This window comes from Nannospalax galili, unplaced genomic scaffold (genome assembly GCF_000622305.1).
Source record: "Nannospalax galili isolate Female #2095 unplaced genomic scaffold, S.galili_v1.0 scaffold1191, whole genome shotgun sequence".
NCBI classification, from domain to species: Eukaryota; Metazoa; Chordata; class Mammalia; order Rodentia; family Spalacidae; genus Nannospalax; species Nannospalax galili.
In genome coordinates this window covers 709,119-732,631 of record NW_008330570.1, presented here as the reverse complement: position 1 = coordinate 732,631, position 23,513 = coordinate 709,119, and the positions used below count along the sequence as shown (strand labels likewise).

The window sequence follows — 23,513 nt, the reverse complement described above, 5'->3', positions numbered from 1 at the left end:
TCCTGAGTGCTGGGAGTGGCAATGTTTTTAAAGACTATGATGGACTGCCATGATTAACGTGGGCCTCTAAAAGGATGATCTGACAGAACAGACAAGGCTTTGACTACAGTCCTGCTCCAAGCCCTGATGACGCAGTTAAGAGATGGAAGGAGAGGATGAGTAAGTATACCTATGTTGTGCAGTGCCTGTGGAGGACAGAAGAGGGCATTGGATCCCCTGGAACTGGAGTTAGCCACCCTATGGGTGCTGGGATTCGAATCTAGGTCTTCTGCAAGAGCAATCAGTGCTCTTAACTGCTGAGCCATCTTTCCAGGCCCAGTAAAACTATTTTTTAATGAAGAATGCTGGGCATCCTAGTTTTTTGACTTTGTAAAATTTCACAAGGTTATGTTTTTGAGAAAACGGTCTTATCTAGCCCTGGCTGTCCTTGAACTTGCTATGTGGTAAGGATCACCTTGATCCTCTTGCCTCTATTTCCAGAGTGCTACGCTTACAAAACATACACAACTATGTTCAGATGCTATGTTCAGGGTGCTAGGGCTTCATGCATGCTAGGAACCAACTGAGCCATATACCTAGCCCAGATTATGTTTTTGGTTGTTTTGTTTTTTTTTTTAAAGTCCTGAGGATAGTGCCTCTGGCCTTACACATGCTAGGCACTGTTACCACTATGCTACAGTCCCAGCCTGCTTTTATTTCCTCCTCCTCCTCTTCTTTTCTCCTTCTCCTCCTCCTCCTCCTCCTCCCCTGCCCCCCTTCCTCATTCTTCTTCTCCTTCTCTTCCTCCTCCTCATTATTATTATTATTAGAGACAAGATGTTGCTAAATTGTCCAGGCTGGCCTTGAACTTGTGATCCTTCTGGAGTAGTAGGGGTAAGAGGCCCCCATCACCAGATTGGGCATCACAAAGGACCTTCGGCGTTATTTAGCCAGACAACCTTTCTGATAACAGAGGAAGCTAACCTCACTCCCACCCAGGGCCACTGCGTTAAAGATGATATCAGACTTATGGTTTCACTTCCACTGCTTCTGTGTTACCTGAGAGAGAGTTTATGGATTTTAACTACATTAAGTGGATTTGAAATTCCAGTCAGAAAGCACTGATTGTTATTAGCTTTCTAAAAAACGTCTAAGTCTAAAAGCCTTTTCCTCTTTAGTCTGAAGTTTCTAATGTGAGGAAGCAAGATTTAATTATAGCCTAGAGTCACCACACTACACAGGCCTTTAAAAAAATTGGTGTTCCATTTAGTTTTTGGTTTCCTATAGCTTTTTATAGGATTAAAGGAGTCCACATTCACTGGGAAAACTCAAACAGAATAGACAAGCATAGGACAGAGGTGAGGACCCCCCCTCCATAGACTCCCTAAATCATGCACTTGGGACAGTTGTTCCTTCAAGTTTAGTGATCATATGCCTCCTCATTCTTAGTGATAGTGTTTTTAATACAAAGCACCAGGCCTGGCTTTGGGGGTGGAGGTGGGGAGGAAAGAACACTTCCGTAACTTCCTAGGCTCTAGATGTGACCAAAGAATACATTAGGGATATGAAAATCACCCAGAAACAAAATCTTTAGTTTGATCTATTCTGTCACCCCTTAGATCTTAGATGACTTAACCCTCAGTTGCTGGCCTAGACAGATGTCCTTTAAGACAAGATTTTCTTCTTTTTTTTGGTCTTTTTGAGACAGGGTCTCCCTGTAGCCCCAGCTGTCCTGGAACTTACTATGTAGACCAGGCTGGCCTTAAACTCACAGAGATCTGCCTGTCTCTGCCTCCCGAGTGCTGGGATTAAAGGCATGCACCACCATGCCCGGCTATGCTGTATATTTTAACACAGTTCACTTAGGTCATCAAACCAACTCCCTCTTGGCTTGGGTACACCACATTAGTTTTTAAGCTGAGGGAAAACCTCAATAACCTCCCTGCTTTTAGCTTCTGAGCCTGACTAAACCCTCAAGACTTCCTCTGCATTGAGTCACTTGCTTTTCTAGACTTCATCCATGTCACCTGCGCTTAGTCACTTGCTCTCAGCTGTAGGTAACCCCTCTGGCTTGTGGGTTACCATGGTAGCAGTTGATGCAGTTTATTCTGACCTTCCTTCACACCTAAGCTACCCCTAAACTACTCCTAAACATTGCCCTCAGGGAGGCCGATTTGAGAACTCTTCTCCTGTCTCCACAAGCCTGGCTACCTCATGAGTAAATTCTCTCTTGCAAAACTTATTTCGGTGATTGGTACATAGTATGGAAGCCAATGAGCCTTGTTTAGTAGCAGTTTTATTATTGTTCTGTACCCATGAAGGATCTGAACTTAGGTCTGTTGAAGACTGATGGTCTCAGTGTTGGTCTTTTAAAAAAATCACAGGCCTTTTTATACTTATCACTTGTACAAGCAGGTACAGCATTACTTGTATGAACCAGAACACTGTCCCCAGCTTAACAAACCTGTTAACCTGTCCCCAGCTTAACAAAAGTTTCAGTTACAATTTTTTGACTTTACAATGGTACAAAATGATATACATTCAATAGAAATCACACTTCGCATTTTAGATTTTGAACCTGTCCCAGGCTAGTGACAGCTGCACAATCCTCTTGTGATGACAGGGCAGCAGGGTGCTCCTGATCACAGACTACCTACGATCACTTGGAGAATCAACCAGCAGATAGTGGGCTGTGTGCCACAGGGAAGTGTTTAATTTAGGCCTGTGTGTATGTACATGCATGCGTGCGTGTTTGAGTGTGGACACCTGCACGCCCATGGTGCATGTGAGGGGGTCAAGGACAACCTCAGAAGTCAGGCCTTGCCTTTCACCTCCTTTGAGGTTGGGTCTCTTGCTATTTGTTGCTGCATCTGTCAGGCTAGCTGGCCTACAAGCTGCTGGGGACTCTTTTGTCTCCATCTCTCATCTCACTGAAGGAGCACCAGGATTACAGATGCTTGTACTGCTGGTCCAGCTTTTCACATGGGTTTTGAGGATTTGAGTTCAGGCCCTCATTGCTTATGTAGCAGGCACTTTATCCACTGAGCCATCTCCACAGCCAACTTAAGATATATATATATTAAATCAGGATATAACCTGTAAGTTGAAGAGGCTGATGGTGTAGATTTAGAGCATGAATTCTAAAACCAAACAGCCTTGGGTTTGAATAGCTTCCTGTGTGGGAAAAAAAAAAATCAAGCTCTGAGTCAGTTTTTCTCATGTGTAAAATACAGATATAACAGGGTGGGGGAGATGGCTCAGTTGGTAAAGTATTTGTAATAAAAACACCCTGAGTTCAATCACCGGCACCCACGATAACTAACTAACTAACTAACTAACTAACTAACTAAATAAATAAATAAATAAATAAATAGTCAGGTATGGTGATACATACCTGTAACCCCAGTGCTATGGAGGCAGAGATAGAAAGGTCCCAGGAGCTTTCTGGCCAGCTAGCCTAGTCTAATGGGCAAGCTCCAGGTTCAATGAGAGATCCTATCTCAAAAGATAAGGTGGAGCATGATTAAGACAAATATCTGACATTGACTTCTAGCCTCCACACCCACACATACCCACACACAAGCATATATATATATATATACACACACATAAAAGCACATACACACACATGCACACACACACATAAAATGTAGATAACAATATAGCTTGCTGATTGGCTGAGTGGTCATATTCCTGTCTTGTGAACTCACTTGTGTGGCCAGGAAAGAAGCATGGGCCCTGTGAGAAGTGAGACACTTGGAACATGTCAGTAGGATGCACACTTCTCTGAGAGTGAGCATGGCCATTTTCAGGAGAGTAGTACCGGGCAGATCAAGGTCTACAGGACCACGCCAAGTCATGGTCTGGTTTGCAGCCTTTAGAGGCAGGCTGCTTCCTGGGGATCAGTCCTGCAGAACTCTCAAACTCTAGTGTTCAGTCCAGCTTAAGAGTTCAGTTAACTGAATTGCTACATTAGTCAGCCATTAGTCTGGACTACTGATTTTTTTTTGGGGGGGGGGGGCTAGGCATTGAACCCAGGGCCTCATTTATACTAAGTACACACTCTCCTACTGAGCTCCCTCGGCCCTGTTCTGCACTGTTTAAAAATGAGTTACCAATAGTTTCATAAGTTACAAAGGTGAAATAGTAACAGTATCTTGAGTTCTTTTTCTTTTTGAGACAGGGTCTCCCTGTAGCCCCAGCTGGCCTGGAACTCACTATGTAGACCAGGCTGGCCTTGAACTCACAGAGATCTGCCTGCCTTTGCTTCCCGAGTGCTGGGATTAAAGGTGTGTGCCACCACACCCAGCTATCGGTTTCTTTCTTTAAAGTATTAAGAATACTTTTACCACAACGTAAACTTGGACTAGCTTAATGGACCAGCAAACAAAATTTTCTGCAGTTTGCCCACTGTTATCTTAAATTTAAGAGGCCCTTTTTTCTGTTTTGTTTTGCTTTGCTATTTTAGAGAAGGTCTCACACTATAGCCCTGGCTGGTCTAGAGCTGGCTATCGACCAGGAACTTTCAGGAAGCCTCCTGTCCGAGGGCTGGGATTGTAGGCACACACCACCATACCTGTTCATGTTTTCTTGTTTTCTGAGATAGGGGCTCTCTTTGTAACCCAGGTTGGTCTCAAACTCATGATCTTGTTTCATCTTCCTGCTAGAATTACAGGTGCTTACCACACCTGTAAGCAAGATTTATTAAATGAAGGTCATAGTTGATGAGAAACTGGATTCCCTTTTAGTTTAGTTTTACACCAAAGATCAGGATCTCAATAGATCAACAAAGTCCACAGACCAGTGTTTGCTATTTGGCTTTACTTTATAAAAATACACAACTTAAATACATATGACACTCTGTATACAAGACATAACTGGTAGATTTAACATTTGGAGTTATTCTACAGAAAGCAAATATGTAGATTACCTTGTAAGAGCAAAATGTTTGCTGATAAACTGCATTCACAGTCAAAGGGAAGAATGCCCAGGGTGCAAATGATGCAGGAAGTCAACCCAACTGTCCAATTTTCCAGCAGTCATCCCACCACTTAGCATTGCCACCACCAACAAATGCCTGTATCTTCTACAGAAACAGGTAATGGAACAATCAATGTCCAAGGACACTATGTCTTCAGATTGTGCTCAATACCGAGTTATGAGAAGTACCAATCATTCTTGGCTTGCAAATCATGCAATGGAAGTTGCTTAGCTCTGTTTTGCAACTAAATTCATTTTCACAAATTTTACAAAAATTCTGGCAGATGTGGCTCCATGGGATGCAGTGGCAAGGGAGGCACCGTTCCAGAGGCTAGCGAGCTGACGTGGTGGAGGGCACTGTCACCACTAAAGGCAACCACACCTGGCTTCCCTCTTTCTAACTTCAGATGGAAATCATGTCCTCCCTGGTGACTATCAGCACTCTAGGAGGAACAGCCACTCCTCCATGATGCAAGCTCACAGGTGTGCTTTTCACTCTGGTGAGCTTTCAGACATCTAGCTGCCTTATTCACTAAACTAAGAATTAGGTACCAGTTTGCAGTTATAAGTATTTACCACTTGAGAATATACTAGAGTAAATTTCCTGAGGTAAATGTAAGCCTTAAAGAATAGTGTGCAGTCTACAGAATAACAGCACTTTTATCTTGGATTACAACACAAACCCCTAATATCTGGACTTTTAAATTAACAGACTAACAAACCAAGAATACATTTATATGAAGAAATAAAGTGACCTTGCATAAGGACAAGAAATATTGACAGTTGAGACTAGGAGTTCATAGGGAGGCACAAAAGGAGAACAGAGACACAAAGGAGAATGTATTTAAAGTGCTTAGTGGGCTGGGAGATTAACTTGAAATGCCTCTGGGGACTTTGAACACGTTTAAGAAGTCATACTTCATGGTGACTCAGATGTGGGAGACATGGCTTTTCTTTAATAATAGCTGTTCAAACTTTTTAGTTCCTCTTTTGAAAAACAAGATCCTGTATAAAAAACTTCTCAGCCACTGAAATGACTATGAGTTCTGACTCTTCCTGCTGTATTTTGGAATCTTAACTGGCTGAAGAGTTTTTAATAAGGTTGAATGGCAAAGAACACACCTGCGCCAAGAATTTAAATGAACGCATAGAGGTCTGTAAAGTGATGCATGAAGTCAGTATCTAAAAATAATTTACACTGCAAAACATGCTCTGTTATTAATGTAGACTGATGAATTATGGAAATCAGAACAATTCTGGGACCCTGAGGCTTAACTTTCTCATCTCATCTCTATCATATCATGAAGTAGTACACGGCCATCTTGATGGTTAAAAATGAAGATGTTAGAAACTGAGTCCCAAGATCTAAGAAACAAGCCCAGGCTATGTTTTGACAAGTCACTCTGAAGGATCTGAATGGAAACACCAGAGTACTCTCTGTCTTAACTGTTCATCTGCCTGTGTTGTGGAATGAGGTAACTGAGTTATTTAATAACCATGGTAAAGACTGGGACCAGGTGTGACAACGGGGCCCAAAGCGGACAGCACCATGCACAATCCCTCATCCACAGGACTCCATTTTGTTCCAAGAGCAGACCAATATGGAGTACCTTAGGCCTGAGGAAGGCCTTAAGCAGAATTATGGCCCAAAAGAACTTTGGGTTGGAGCTCTATAATTCCAGAAGCTAGTTTGAGGGCCAGAAGAAAATCCCAGAAGAAATTATGAAATCATATACCAGATCTCTTAATCTTTTTATACCAGATCTGAATCTATTAAAAGTAGCATTTTTGATTATCATCTGGACAAATCTTACACTGTAGACCCATGCTCTGGGCTTCTGAGGACAAACTTGGGGCAGCTGAAAACAGTCATGCAAAGTGAGGCTGCTATATGGCAGAGGGAAAAAAATCCCCAAGACTGCAGTGGCTTAGACTGTAAGAAAGGAGTTTTTCTTCTTAGGTAAAGATGTTATCTGGCAACCAATATGGGATAGGTATTTAAAATTCCGTCCAGTAACACTTTATATCCTTCAAAACTCAACACAGGTGGCTGCAGCTAAAAATATGAGTAACATAATGAGAGATGACAGGAGTCAAGCAAGGAGACCGGGTCTGTCAAGTGCTATAAGAGACGTCAGTTCCAATGCTTGATCATTTCTCCCCTATGTATGAAGGCGGAGACCAAAGCATGAGAATGCGAAATGAGTTTATATACTTGAAGTTTAGAAATACTATTCAAGCCGGGCATGGTGGCACACGCCTGTAGTCCCAGCACTTGGGAGGCAGAGGCAGGCGGATCTCTGTGAGTTCCAGGCCAGCTGGGGCTACAGGAAGACCCCATTTCAAAAAGACCGGAAAAACAAACAAACAAACAAACAAACAAAACATTAAAAAATGTGGAGCCCAAGCAGAAACCAATTCTGCCCTACACAGGTCAAAGATGTCCCATTGCTTCCGCCAAGAGATCCACACTTGCCTCTGGTCACCCAGGTCCAGAGTAAGGCCAGGGAGTCAAGAATATAGCTGATGTGGGGTATAAACATAAAAGTGGGGTGAGAAGAGGAAGAGAAACAGAGTAACACTGGTAAGGAAGAAAGTGGCTCACTTGTGGAAGAGCACCTACCTGCCTGTAGGAGGAATGAGGACAGGGACAAGTCTCATGCAGGACCCTCTTAGTGTCCTCAACATGCCTGAGCTCAGTTGGCGTTTCCCTCGATGTGTAACTGAGCCAGTGCTCCAGCATAATCTCCAGTGTGCCCTCCAAGTGCTTCTGTCTTAGACTTTGGGTTCTCATTCCCAGAGGCACAGCACTCCTTGCTGCTACTAGCACCTATTTCTAGGACAGAACAAAGGCCTGAGATTTGAGATGGGCTGGAGGAGCCCCAGGCAGGGTATCCAGCATCTATGGCTGCCACCACTTTTTTCTTAGCACTGGCTTGTCTCTCCCTCTGGTGGTTGGAGAGGGAAACAGAGTGAATGTCCTAAAAGGGCAGGTCAACAGAATAGTGTCCCCTCACTTCACATTCTTCCACAGGGTTGCCCAGAGTTCACTCATTTATACTGGAGGTTTTGTTTGCTTGTTTTTCTTTTTTCATTTCCTGTTCTTTTTTGAGAGAGTGTCACCATGTAAGCAAGGCTAGCCTCAACATCACAATCCTCCTGCCTTATCCACCTGAGTACTGGGATTATAGGCATGTGCTACCATGCCTAGCTAATAAGTATAGGCTGATGACTAAAATACTAGCAAAAGAACTTATTGGGAAAGGAGCCATTTGCTTGTAAGGTGATACTAAGCTTCCAGGGGCTTGGATGTTGTTTGCTTGTTTTTGATGTTTTCACTCCTGGTTTTCTTTCCTTTTCTGGTGATGGGAGGGAGGGTCCTCCCTCTCTTTGGAAACCTCCTGGACTTCTGCAAGTGATTGTCTAAAAGATGCTACAATACAGTGGTTCCGAATGACTGAGAAAACACCCAAGTTATCTGGCTTAATAAAAAACAAAGTGCGGTGCATAAGAGACACGGGGCTCTCTTGCTGCATACAGATGCATGTCATCTCACTGTGAAACACCTACAAAATGGTGAACAGAAGCCTGGACTACTAATTTACAAATGACAGCACATGGTGAACAAAGCAGGAGCATCTGCGAAGGGAAAATCCATGCTGGTTATTTCACCTCAAGGGGCGTCTGTTTGTACTTGAGCCCCACGTTTGGGGGTTCCTCTGCCCTCTATTTGATGTTCTTTAGGAGGGCTGTACGGGCATTCACAACTGCTTTGAAGGCATCTTCACTACCAGGTGCTACACATTTGTCGGGATGAAGCAGCACAGCAAGCTTCCGGTAGGCCTTATTGACTTCCTCCCTGTGAAAAGCAGCGGAGCTCTGTGTTAGTAAGGAGATTGGCCCCAACCCCTGAATCCTAGCTGTCTGGATATGATTTCTCACACTATGCATATACCAAGTAACCATTTCCTTTTCTCAAAGGTAGGACCAAGAGACTAGAAAACAAAAAACAGGTTATAAGCAAATAGAATACAAAAAAATCTAGCACTTGGCAGGCAGAGGCAGGCGAATCTCTGTGAGTTCAAGGCCAGCCTGGTCTACATAGTGAGTTCCAGGACATCTGGGGCTACAGGGAAACCCTGTCTCAAAAAGACCAAAATAATAATAATAATAATTACAGTATGGGGCTAGAGAGATGGCTCAGTGATTAAGAGCACTGACTGCTCTTGCAGGGGACCCGGGTTCAATTCCCAGCACCCACGTGGCGGCTACGAACTGTCCTTGACTGCAGTTCCAGGGGAATCCAATGCCCTCTTCTGACCTCCGCAGCACTGCACAACATGGGCACACTCACATACACGTAGGCAATACACTCATACACATAAAATTGAAAAATTAAAAAATAATATAGTGCAAAATGAGTCTAGGAAACAGCAAGAAAATGAACGGCTGCAGGTAGGCAGCTCTGGACTTAGTGGGTACTAAGCAAGCCTCTGCTGACTGAAGGAAATGGGAGCCTGGACACCAGAGAAAATCCCCCAGAAGAAACTTCTGGAAGAAGAGAGGCTTGGTTTTAGCTTGGGGTCAGGGATTCAGAGTGCTAGGGAAGGAACTGAGAGGCCAGGAGCACAGCATAGATGCTGCGTGGGGACAGTTTCAAGAAAGAGAGGGGGTAGTGAGAGCAACCAAGGGAAGACAGCTTATATAACATGAAGCAAGAAACAGTGGAAGCAGCTGGACAGTTCAACCCCTAGCTGGAGAAGATAAGGAGAAGGGGCTGAGATGACTTCCATGGTCCTAAAGAAGCAGGGCTTGGCTGGCCAAGGCAGATTCCTTTCTCATCCCCTCCTCTCTATCCTCAGGTGTCAGGCTCCTGCAAGTTCTAAGTACCCAGCCACTGCCCAGGACAGGTCAGACTCTGTCTCTGCCACATGGTTTTACTTCCCACCTTCCTTTGTAGCCAAGGTACCTGTCATCCTGTCGGTGTGACACGAGCTATGCCATGTACCTCACCATATATATATATGATATAGTGTATGAAATTCTCAAAAATTCAATTAGAATTTTTTTTTCTTTTGGTCTTTTTGAGACAGGGTCTCTCTGTAGCCCCACTGTCCTGAACTCACTATGTAGGCCAGGCTGGCCTTGAACTCACAGAGATCCGCCTGCCTCTGCCTCCTGAGTGCTGGGATTAAAGGCGTGCGCCACCACGCCCGGCTTACCTTTCTGTATTTTTATTGGAAGGACTTTTCATCTCATCCTCCAAATTTAGGAGATGTTCTTTACTGGCTTGGAAGTGATACAAAATTTGATGTCAGTTCAGGTGAGGTGGACTTGGTCCCAGCACTTGGGAGGCAGGCAGATCTCTATGACCTTGAGGTCAGCCTGATCTATATTGTGAGCTCCAGGCCAGGCTGGGCTACATACTGAGGGAGGGAGGGAGGGAGGGAGGGAGGAAGGGAGGGAGGGTGCGAGCAGAGAGAGAGAGAAAGAAAGAGAAAGAGGAGACAGAGAAAAGAGAAGGAAAAAGAAAAAGAGAGGAGAGAGAGAAAGGAAGAAAGAGGAGACAGAAAAAGGAGAGAAAGGAAGAAGAAAGAAAGAGAGAGAGAGAGAGAGAAGGAAGGAAGGAAGGAAGGAAGGAAGGAAGGAAGGAAGGAAGGAAGGAAGGAAAGAAAGAAAGGAAGGACGGATGGACGGGAAGGGCTGGAGAGATGGCTCAGCAGTTAAGAACACTGGTTTTTCTTGCAGAAGACCCAGGTTTGAATCCCAGCACCCACGTGGCAGCTAACAACTGTCCATAACTCCAATTCCAGGGGATCCAACAGTCTCTTCTGTCCTCCACAGGCACTGCACGACATGGGTGCAGTTACCTAAATGCAGGCAATACACGCATACACACAAAATAAAAATAATAAATTTTTAAAAAAGAAAGAGGAGAGAGACACAGAGAGAGACACAGGAAGAAAGAAAGAAAGAAAGAAAGAGAGAGAGAGAGAGAAAGAAAGAAAGAAAGAAAGAAAGAAAGAAAGAAAGAAAGAAAGAAAGAAAAAGAAAGAACTCCACTTCATTTCTTGAGACAGAGTCTCTTCACTGACCCTGGAACTCACTGATTTGGATAGACTAGCTGGCCAGCAAACTCCAGGGGGTCAACTGTCTATGATCCCCCAAACTGGAGTTACAGGTGTATGCTGCCATGCTTGGCTTTTATGTGGATGGACACTGGGGATCCAAATTTAGTCCTAGCGCTTATGTAGTCATCTCCCTAGGCCCTACACATGCATCCTTGATATTAGTTAACAAGAATGACATTCTTTGTCTTAGAAGAAATTTGAATGGCCAGAACTTGCATTTACCCAAAGACCATGTGTCCCTGAGGTGAGTACAGTATCCTTCTCTTTCCCAGAAGAAATCTGGGGCAGGGCCTAGGAAGTCACTGATTCGAGCACTCAGTGTTACACCTGGCCTCTGCACTGACTGCCTTTCAGTATCTCCTTCCCTGTCAGAAACGCATGGAAGTGGACGAAGAAAGCTTCCTTCCTATGAGAAGTACATGGACACCGAAGTGGCTGCTGATGCCCTAGGTGAATATGGAAGGGTCGTGTGGTTCAAATCAGTGGTGGAAATGACAAACAAGTCTTTCCTATGAAGCAGGGTGTCATGATCCATGGCAGAGTGCACCTGCTGCTGAGTAAGGGGCATTCTTGTTACAGATCAAGGAGGACTGGAGAGAGAAAGTGCAAGTCTGCTCGGGGATGCATTGTGGATGCCAATCTGAGTGTTCTCAACTTATTTATTGTGAGAAAAGGAGAGAAGGATATTCCTGGACTGATAGATACCACTGTATCTAGGCCCAAAAGAGCTAGCAGAATCTGCAAACTTTTCCATCTCTCTAAAGAAGATGGTGTCTGCCAGTATGTTGTCAGAAAGCCATTAAACAAAGAAGGTAAGAAGCCCAAGATTAAAGCAACCGAGATTCAGTGTTTTCACAGTGTGTCCTGCAACACAAACGCCACCATACTGCTCTGAAGAAACAATGCACTGAGAAAAATAAGGAAGAGGCTGCGGGATCTGCTGAACTGTTGGCCAACAGAATGAAGGAAGCCACAGAAACACCAGGAACAGACTGCCAAGACACAAGCTGTCCTCACTGAGAACATCTACTTCCAAGTCTGACTCTAATCAAAAGAAATCTTTAAAAGTAACAAGTAAGTATGATCAAACCCTAAAGAAGATGATTTCTAGACATGGAAAAGACTCTCAAAGGAAAGTTTTGAAGAAACAAGACTGATTCAGGTGTGTGTCAGCAATATATCAATTCTACAGAAGATGAAATGTTTAAGTTCAAGGACTATAAACAGAGTTAGCACCAAACAAATATCAAAATTCTCTGTAACTTAAGAAACTAATGTTTAAAGATTTGACCCAAGTGTGTTCAGTATTATTTTGGTAGACTCAGCTGCACAAAGGTAAGAGGAACATGTGCTTGTCTTGGTTAAGAAAATGGAAACTACAGAGGCCCTGGAAGCTCTGGTAGATTCTAGCTAACCAAAGAGAATAAATAAGGAGCCAAAATTTTCTTTCTCTTCAATGAATACTATTTAAAGTACATAAAGGAATAGCTCCTTAACATCTAAACCAACATCACTTGGAAAAGACATGGAAGAATTCAGAATTAGACCACAGAGGACTAAAAAGACAATTAGAAGACACTAGTAAACTCTGTGCTATATACAGGAACTCATCTGAATTCCTTCACGAGGGCAGAGCATTCTTATTGCACCTAGTGAGTTCAAGGTGGCCCAAAACAGCCTTCCTTCTCTTTCCCCATCTGTCCTCTGGATATGAAGATATGCCATGAGGCCAAAATGAAGAGAGGCTTACTGTTGATAAGGCAATGATTTCAAGGTAAAATGTTTCTGTTATGGAGGTCAAGGTGAGAAAACAGGAAGGGAAAAGGACGGGGAGGAGAGCTACCATCTAAAATGAGACCATCCTAACTAGTCACACATACAGTAACATAATCAGCAATTTTAGCACCATGTTCAGCAATAAGTTACTTCTGCATAAGTAACTCCTTTCTTTCCTTCTGTGCTGGAGACTGAACCCAGGTGCTTGTACATGCTAAGCAAGTTCTCTACCACTGAGCTAAACCCCTACCCGTCTTCTTCCTCCTCTTATTTTTTTTAACATTTTATTTTCTATCTTTATTATTTTATGTGTATGAGTATATTGCCTGTATGTATGTAAGTACACCAGTGTTGTGCAATGCCCGAGGAGGCCAGAAGAGGGTGTTCGATTCCTCTGGAACTAGAATTACAGACAGTTGTTAGCTGCCATGTGGGTGCTGGGAATTGAACCTGGATCCTCTGGAAGAGCAGCTAGTGCTCTTAACTCCTGAACCATCTCTTTTGTTTTTTTGAGATAGAATTTGACTATGTAGCCCAGACTGGCCTCAAACTTGTAATCTTCCTTCTTTTTACAATATTTATTTTATGATTTTTACTTTTTTATGTGTATGAGTGTATTGTCTGCATATATGTAAGCATGCCTGTGTTGTACAATGCCTGAGGAGGTCAGAAGAGGGTGTTTGATCCCCTGGAACATGTTGGTGCTGAGAATTGAACCCGGGTCCTCTGGGCCAGTGCTCTTAACTGCTGAGCTATCGCTCCAGCCCCGTAATCTTCCTTTAGTCTCCTGAGTACTAGGGTTACTAGCGTGTACCACCATGTCTAGCTCTTCCTAAATAAATCTTTTGGCTAGAAAAGAATAAACATTAAACCAATTGGATGAGAATGAACAGGTTTTATGAGAAAGGCACAGTCAAGCACACACAGTGTTCCTGAGTCACGGACCATGGCTGTCTCCTAGGGACCTTGAAGATCCTTAGTCTTCCTTCCTTAATAGTTTTCCTAATTATAAAATGAAATTTTTGGACAAGTTGATTGCATCTTTCTTCTTCTATGATTTAAGATTCTTTTTTCCCCCTCAAGGTTTTCTTAGGTTACGTTAATGCCAATGTTCTTGCTCAACACAGATGAAGACAGAGCAAGCTCATGTACTGAAGTGTTTACGCAGAAAAAGTTCACTCAGCAGGTAACTGTGCCTTGTTTAACTTCTTTGTATGGAGTTAATTTAGTAAGCAGTATCATTATGTAGCTTATTTCCACATGTTTCTTGCCAGTCAGAAGAAAGATTGCACCTACAGTTTTGGCAACACAGTCTTTCTGCCAGAACTCAGCACTAAGTACCCTATAACTCTGCTTACCTTGATGCCCCAGGTTTGATGCCCAGCATGTCCCAACTGTCTTTACTACTTCGAATTCTGCGAATAGTGTCTGCTTGTTCTTTGGTGAAACTAGCACTGCTGTTTGTGGTAGGACGTTTCCCGCCATTTTCACATAAGTCTACTATGGATATATAAAAGGTCTGCAAGAAAACACATCCCAGAGCAGAACTGATTTGTGAAAAAGGAATTCCTTTTAGGTATCAACCTAAAGACCATTAACATGAATAAATACAGACTTTGGAAGATTTTTCTCACACTATCTAAATATATACTTATATTACTTACATATTTCAAAAGAGAGAAAGTATAAAGTTTTCATAAATTTAATTTTAAGAATGTAAATGATTTATGTTCCTAATGTCAGAGCAGCATACTTGAGGTTAAAAAGCAATAGATGAATATGGGGCTGGAGGGATGGCTCAGCAGTTAAGAACACTGTTCTTGCAGAAGACCAGGGTTCAAATCCCAGCACCCACATGGCAGCTAACAACTGTCCATAACTCCAGTCCCAGCAGATCTGACACCTCCGCAAGCATTGCATGGCATGGGTGCACTTACCTACACACAGACAATACATGCATACACATAAAGTAAAAATAATAAAATTTAAAAAAAATAAAATATTTTTTATAAAAGGTAATAGATGAATAGCTAGAAAAATGTGAATAGGCACAATATAAAGTAAAGGCTGGAGAGGCGGCTAGGCAGTTTAGAGCTCTTGCTGCTCTTGCAGAGGGCCCAAGCTTGGTTCCCCAAACACATTCGCAGTTCACAACCACTTGTAACTACAGCTCCAGGAGATCTGACCCCCTCTCCTGGCCTCCATGAGAATCTACATTCAAACATGCACATCCTCCCCCCAACAACCCCCAGCCACACATATATACATAATTAAAAATCTTTAGCAGAATGCAGTGGTGTACACCTTTAATCCCAGCACTTGGGTGGTAGAAGTAGGCGGATCTCTGTGAGATTGAGGCCAACCTGGTTTACACAGTGAGTTACAGGTCAGCTGAGGCTATTGGGAAACCACGTCTCAAAAATGAAACAAAACAAAAAGTAATGAAAAATAATAAAATCTTTAAAAAGTACATAAAATAGTGGGCTGGAGAGATGGCTCAGCAGTTAAGAGCACTGGCAGCTCTTGTAGAGGATCTGGGTTTAGTTCCCAGCACCCACATGGTAGCCAACAACTCTATAATTCCAGTTCCAGGATATCTTCAGGCCTGCATGGGCATTGCAAACATGGGTACACTTACAGGCAGACAAAGCACTTACACACATAAAATAAAAATAATAAATAATTTAAAAATAGATAAAATAAAAATTTTCTCCCTATCTTAGAGTTCTTAAAATAGCCATCATTAATATTTTTAGTATCCTTATAGAAAAATCTGCTCTTAAGAATATTATATATACAGCGGCTGGAGAGATGACTCACTGGTTAAGAGCACTGACTGCTCTTGAAGAGGACTGGGGTTCGATTCCCAGTACCCACATGGCAGCTAAGAACTGTCTTTAATTCCAGTTCCAGGGGAATCTGACACCCCTCTTCTGTGGGCATTGTATAACACAGGTGCACTTATATACATGCAGGCAATACACTTGTACTAAAAATAATAAAAATTAAAAAGAGTATTATATATATACATATCAATACTGTATAAACATTTTACATGAACAATACTAGTTCAAACACATTACGTATTGCTTGTACTATTTTTTTCATATAATATCTTACTCAGGCCTGGTGGTAATGCCCGTAATCTCGACTATTCAAAAGGCGGAGAGAATCAGGAGTTCAAGGTCTTCCTGGCCTAAAGAATGAGTTCAAGACAAGCCTCGCTAACTTAATGAGACCCTGTGTCAAAATAAAAAGTAAAAAGGTAGCTTGAGATACAGCTCAGTAGTAGAATAGTTGCTTACCATGAGCAAGGACCTGGGTTCAATACTTAGTACCAAAGAAAAGAAATACATCTTGGAATCTTTCTATAGCTACATTTACAGGCCTCCTTTGCTCTTTCTAATGACTGGTGTCTTACTATGTGGCCACACTATAATTGGTTAACTCTTTTTAGATAAACCTGTTGTTCCAAATCTTTAGGTTATTATAATAGTATTGAATTTCTGTTTGTTTGGGTTTTGTTTTGTTTTTGACAGGGTCTCATGCAGCCCTGGCTGGCCTTGAATTAGCTATGTAGCTGAGGATAATTCTGAACTTGTGACCCCTCCCTCCTGTCTGTCTCTCGGGTGGTGCTGGAATTAAGGCACGCACCACATGCACCTCTGTAGTGCATATTTCTGGATGTCCAAGTTTCTCCACACTTGTAGAGATGCTATTTTAGGATAAATTCCTAAAAGCAAAACTGTTCAGTAAATGTTTAAGTGTACTTTACTCTTTATTCTGACCATTATTTCCCATAAAGGCTGTAGAGCTGACATTCCTATCACTATGTATGAGACTGCCTATTTCCCATACCCTTGTTAACATTGGGCAGTATCTTAAGTTTTGCTAATCTGAAGTGTATCTCATAGTTTTGAGTTGCATTTCTTTAATTACAAGCAGAGTAAGTTTCTCTTCTCTCCTCTTCAAAACTAGGGTCTGTTATGTCACTCAGGCTATCCTTGAACTTGTGATCCCCCTACCTTTGTCTCATGAATGTTGGAATTACAGGTGTGCCACCACACCTGGCTCTATAGCTGTATTTTTTTCCAGTGTTGGGGATTGTACCCAGAGTCTTGTACATGCTAGGCAAGTATTGCACCACTGAGCTACATCCCAGACCCTATAGCTACTATTAGGTGATGGATCTCCTCTTTCCCCACTATCTCTTAAAGTACCTTCTTTTTCAGATTTTTCAGTAGCACCTATTATCTTCTTTTGAAAATGTCCCTTTCCTTTAAACTCTTCTTTCTCATTTCCAGTTAAAGTTAATCAACTTGGAAACCTAACATCCAAAAAGTATCAAGGAAAGCCACTAGTGACTAAGACCAAAGAAGTGTTAGCCATGTCAATCAGATTAAACCAAGTTCCCTCCTAGCATAAGTCTCAATTAAGCAGACAGGAAATCAAGAAATATTAAACTGAATCAGAAGGAAATCACTCCTGAGGCTTACTTACACTCTTCTTGTTAGCCTTTAAGAAAAAAGGCTAACTCATCCATCATTTCTACCAAGAACTATGCAAAAGGATAAAAGCACCTAAAAGAGTTCACAGTTCACAATGTTGCAAATATTGGCAACATTTTCTTGTAGCCTAGTATTAACTTGAAATAGAAATACATAGATTCTAAGGGCACAAGGATTCATTATAACACACTTGACTATGGAGGACAAGCTACTGTCTTCACACTAGGAGGGAAATGAGAGCTAGTTTAAACTTCATGAGTTCCAGCCAATGCAGAGCAAATGGGTACTGGACCAGACCTCCTATCAACTGTCGAACTGGACTATGTGTGAGGCAACTATTTTCAGGCAATGGAAAACAGCCAGGTGTGAAACAACTGAGAGGTAAGTCCATTCATGGACTAGTTCTTCCTTAAGGCCATATGGAAATGAAGGCACAAAGTCCCAGAGAGACCAGAGAAGGAGGCAGAGACCAGGTTCCAGGGGAAGAGCTAGCCTGAAGACACTTGAGTTTGGCCTTACCAGAATGCCGAATCCTACCCCTGAAATCTCTCTGAAGCAACACAGGAAGGGTAGGCCATAGGAGTACATTCTTCCTAACAAAACCCAAACCCAAGAACCAATACAATCAACAAGAGACAGATTTTGGAAGCTGAATCCTTCCAAATTAGAAGGGTTTAGGAAACACTTTGAGCTTCCTTCAGATTCTTGGTATTAAAGCAAAACTCCAAGCCTACAGAAGTTCACTGCAACCCACCTCCTGAGATACGGAGCAACATTCTTCTGAGGAAGATAAAGAAATATGCAGAGGCTCTACAATGTACTATCCACAGATCTGGTACTCAGTCAAAATATCACCATGCATCCAAAGAAACAAGAAAACATGACCAACTGTAGGAAAAAAGTAGTCAATAGTAGTAACTGGACCCAAGACAGTTCAGATGCTAGACTTAGTAGATAAGACTTTCAAACAGCTATTATAAATACTGACAGATGATAAAGGAAAATATGTTCAAAGAAATAAAGTAAAACATACTGTTAAAATATATTTTGTTTACTATTATTGTGTGTGTGAGAGAGAGAGTGTGTGTGTGTGCGTGGACACATGTGGCGGTCAGAGGACAACTTTCAGGAGTCAGTTCTCTTCTTCCATGTGAGTTCTAAGATCAAACTCAGGCTGTCTGTAGGTTTGCATGGCAAGCATTTTTACCTGCTGATCCACCTTGCCAGTCAAGGAACATACTCTTATTTATTTGGGATAGGGTCATAAATGTGAAAGTCAGAGGACAACTTTGTGGTCTCTCCTTCTACCGTGTGGAATCCAGAGATCAAACTCAGAACATTAGATTTGGTGGTAAGCACGTCTACCGTAGACCATCCCACGCTGGCTTCCATCTCACAGAGATCTGCCTGCCTCTGCCTCCAGAGTACTGGACTATAAAGACATTGTGCTACAACACCCACAGAGAAAATAAACTCTTTCAATGTTTTTTTTAAATTTTAATTAAAATTTTTTTTTATTTATTATTTTTATTTTATGTGTATGCATGTATTGCCTCCATGTAGGCAAGTGCACCCATGTCGTGCAATGCCCACGGAGGACAGAAGAGACTGTTGGATCCCCTGGAACTGGAGTTACAGACAGCTGCCATGTGGGTGCTAGGATTCGAAGCCAGGTCTTCTGCAAGAGCCACCAGTGTTCTTAACCACTGAGCCATCTCTCCAGCCCCTTTAATTTTTATTTTATGCGTATGAGTGCACTGCTTGCATGTATTTAAGTGTACTCATGTTGTGCAATGCCTGCAGAGGCCAGAAGAGGGTGTCAGATCCTCTGGAAGTGGAGTTGTGGACAGTTGTTAGCTGCCATGTAGGTGCTAGGAACTGAACCCATGGCAAGAGCAGCCAGTGCTCTTAATGACTGAGCCATCTCTCTAGCCCCCAGGAAAATAAAATTTTAATAAGTGAACAGAATCTTAGTAGAGAACTGATAACTATAGAAAAGCATCAAATGAAAATTCCAGAAGTGAAAAGTACTAAATTGAAAAGTTCCTTAAGTGAGCTTAACATCAGATTATCAACAAACTTTCAGTCAAATAAACAATGATTATACAATTTTTTTAAATGGAGAAAAATAAACAGTCTTACAGACTACAAGACAAAAAATAGGATGGTTTAGTATACATGTACCTCAAGCCCAAGAGGAAAAGAGAATTGGGCCAAAATGTACTTGGAAAAAGCCATGGTTAAAAAACAAAAAGCTGAGGAGGTGGCTCAGCTGGTCAAGTCTTTACTGTGCAAGCATGAAGAACCCATTTTTTTCTTTTTAAAAATTCAGGGCATGGTGGTATGTGCTTATAATCCCAGCACTGGGAGGTAGAGAGGGGTTCATTGGTCGGCCAGCCTAGCTGAATTGGTAATTCCTAGGTCAAGGTAAGACCCTGTATCAAAAAAAAGGTAGAAAGCATAGAGGAATTACATTCAAGATTGCCCTCTGACCTCCATAAGCACAAGTACACATGTGCCCATGTATACAACACAGACACACACACAGAGCAAAAACCAAAGAGAAACAAAGCAAATTTTCCTAAATTAAAAAAAATTATTTTATTAATTAAAAAAATTTATTATTTTTATTTAATGTGTATGTGTGTATTGCCTGCATGTAGGTAATAAGTGCACCTGTGCTGTGCAATGCCCACAGAGGTCAGAAGAGGCTGTCAGATCCCCCCCGGGACTGGAGTTAGGGACAGTTGTTAGCTGCCATGCGGGTGCTGGGATTCGAACCCGGGTCTTCTGCAAGAACAGTGGTCTTGACCACTGAACCATCTCTCCAGCCCTTACTGATTCATTTTTCAAAAATTTTATGTGTATTGTCTACATGATGCACATGTGTTGTGCAATGCCCACAGAGGTGAGAAGAGGACAGTAGAGGCCCTGGAATTGGAGCTACGGATGATTGTTAGCTGCCACGTGGGTGCTGGGAACTGAACCCGGGTCCTCTGCAAGAGCAACCAATGCTCTTAACCACTGAGCCATCTCTCCAGTCCCGAAATTTCCCATATTTGATGAAAAATATCTATATACCAATCTTAGAAAAATCAACAAATCCCAGGTAGGAGAACTATAAAGAGAAACACACCTCAGCATATAGTCCAACAGGTGAAAACCAAAGACAAAGACAAAGTCCTAAAAGCATCCAGAAGGGGAAAATGTGTAGTTTGAACAGAGAAATAAGAGTATGAATTGGGGCTTGCACCTCATGAGACACAATAAAGGCCAGAAGAGAATGGAAATACTCTGATTTGATCACTATTCATTGTATTTGTGCATCAAATGATCACAAATAATGTACAATTAAAATACTAAATAAAATACTAATTAAAATACGAGACTAAAAGAGAAGTATAATCTCTAAGTTATTGCATATGCCCCAGACAAGACACCTACCCCTGAGATGTTCTCATATATGCAATGAAAACAATACCTGCCACATGATGTCACCAGTCTCAAATGAGATGAGATGTGTAGACATCCTGCACTGTGAAATAGTCAAGTGGTTAAGTATCAAAGATATTGCACACATTGAGGTATAAACACACACAAATCAATGTGCTTTGAGTAGAAAGCAAAGCAAACCAACACCCTCTGATCTGGAAAGAGAAGCTACTGAGGCCCACTTCAGCCTGTCAGCCAAGGAAGAAACCTGTCTTCCAGTAGGAGGAGTGATAGCTTGTGAGAAGAAAATTCAGCAAAAAATTAAATACAATCCCACTCAATAATTAAGACCAACTCTTTGCAGTATAGCTACATTATTTGAAATGCTAAAAATTCCCAAAATGTCAGATATATTCATAAGAAGAAAAGAGATTATTCATACCATCACTTCCCAATATATTTATAATTAAGACCTGACTTCATTACTTACTGTTTTAAATAACCTCCTTCTCTTAAGACTATTCAAAATTAATGGGCTTTAAAAAGTGACTATCTGGGGCTGGGGCGATGGCTCAGTCAGTAAAGCACTTGCTGCACAAGCATGAGAACCTGAGTTCACCTCCAGCATCCATGGAAAAGCCAGGTGTAGTGGCATGGGCCTGTAACCCCAGCACTGGGGGGGAAGGGAGACAGGAGAATCCTGGGGGCTCTCTGAACAGCAATCACAGGTCCAGGTTCAAAAAAGTGAGAGACTCTGTCTCAAAAACAAAGGTGGAGAGCAAGAGAGGAAGACACTAAACATTCACCTTTGGCTTGCACACATCTGTGAGTACACCTATACACATACCCACAAAAGTGACCATCTATTCAGGCTGCCATGTGAACACCTCCTTCTCCTCCTTCTCCTGCCTTTTGGATTAGTGAGGCTTTGTTCTTATGTGTGACTGGCTGGATTCTGCAGTGAGAGTCTCTACCTGCATCTCTCTCAGCTACAATACAGAGTTACATGTAGCCTATGGCAACACAATTCTGCCACAGTAAGGCTTCATATAAATCTAACACCATTAGCCAAAGATGGTTTTAAGGAAAATCATGTCACTTAAGTGGCAAAGCAACTTGGTAAACCTGGTGATGCTCAGAATCACTTGGAGTGCTCTTTCAGGACACAGATTCCTAGGCAGCAAGGCTACATGAGGCTTCAAGGTGGCCTGGAGCACAGGCATCTGCATACTGAAGAATTTCCCTAGGTATGAAGGTTAATCTTGGTTGTCAATTTGATGGGGATTTAGAATCACTATGGAAACAAGCCTCTAGGCATGTCTATGGTTTTCTAGATTGGGTTAGGAAGACTCACCCATACATAAGGGTAGCACCATTCCAGGGGCTGGGCTCCTGGACTGAAAAAGAAGTACACTGAGCACCAACATTCACCTTTCTCTGTTCCTGACTGGATGCAATGTGACCAGCTGCTTTTAGCCTCCTGCGGCCTTGACTGCATGCCTCAGGGTGTAATGGACTGTAGCCTTGGACTGAGCCAAAATAAACCTTGCCTTCCTTAAATAGCTTTGTCACAGTAATGAGAAAAGTAAGACACCAGGTAACTATAACTATTGCCCAGGTCTGATCTACAATAATAGATAGCAGACAGATCAGGCAATGATATTCATTCTCATTCTTTCTCTCTTTCTCACCCTGCCCCACTTGCTTCTATGAGAAATTCCCATTACTGTTTTGCTTCTCAGAATTTTAACTGGAGTGGCTAGCCTTGACATAAACCCTAAAACAGAATGTTCAGTTACCTGGAACATCTCACTGATGCCCTCTCCAGTCTGTGCTGATGTTTCAAAGTACAGGAACCCTTTGCTTTCAGCCCAAAGACGCCCCTCATTTTCATCGATGCAGCGATGCTTGGTGCAATCAATCTGAAACAGAAAGTTGAGGGGAGGTAGAGAGAAGACTCCAACTTTCTACACTTGTCCCACTACAACAGGCCAGGTAAAGTTTTTGTGACTGAGTCTCAGAAGTATGTATGAAACTACTAGGATAAAAGGGACAAAACAACAAAACCTGTTGACTGGTTTTTCTGACTTTCAACTGTACTTCCCACTTCCTCCCTTGGGAAAGCTATTACTCATTTCTCTGAAAGCTGCTTCATGCCCTGTCCTACCCAAGGGGCTACCTTCTGCTTTTGTTTTTGTGTTTTTTTTAAAGGCAATTTTTTAAATATCTTTTTTTAATATTTTATTTATTATTTTTATTTTATGTGTATGAGTGTACTGCCTGCATGTATGTGAGTGCACCCGTGTTGTGCAATGCTGTGGAAGGCAGAAAAGGGCATCAGATTCCTCTGGAACTGGAGTTACAGACAGTTGTTAGCTGCCATGTGGGTGCTGGGAATTGAACCCAGGTTGCCTGCAGGAGCAGCCAATGCTCTTAACCACTAAGCCATCTCTCCAGCCCCCTCCCATCCTTTCTTGTAGTGAGAGTGACTTTGTGACTTACTGAATAGACAGGTATTAGGAGTCCCAAAGAAGAGAACTAACAGAAGGTAAAGACAAACAGAAAGCAGCAGTACATATGGACATATTTATATTGTGTGTGCATAGACATAAGCAGTTATATGAATACATATGGGATTTATTAATTTACTCAACCAGATCAGAGGCTGAATAGTCCCAAAGTGGCTGTTCAGGCTAGAGCTGGGGGT

General features: G+C 42.2%; 1 protein-coding gene across 1 annotated transcript in view; it reads right to left on the bottom strand.

Moving 5' to 3' along the window:
- Nucleotides 1-4,783: 4,783 nt before the first annotated feature.
- Dnajc27 (DnaJ heat shock protein family (Hsp40) member C27) overlaps nucleotides 4,784-23,513 on the bottom strand; it is a gene marked incomplete in the record, with an annotated part of 37,961 nt that continues 19,231 nt past the window's right edge. The window contains 4 exon segments of the mRNA XM_017802154.2: nucleotides 4,784-8,818; nucleotides 14,225-14,385; nucleotides 20,856-20,909; nucleotides 22,606-22,728. Coding sequence (XP_017657643.1) covers nucleotides 8,686-8,818; nucleotides 14,225-14,385; nucleotides 20,856-20,909; nucleotides 22,606-22,728 — 471 coding nt within the window.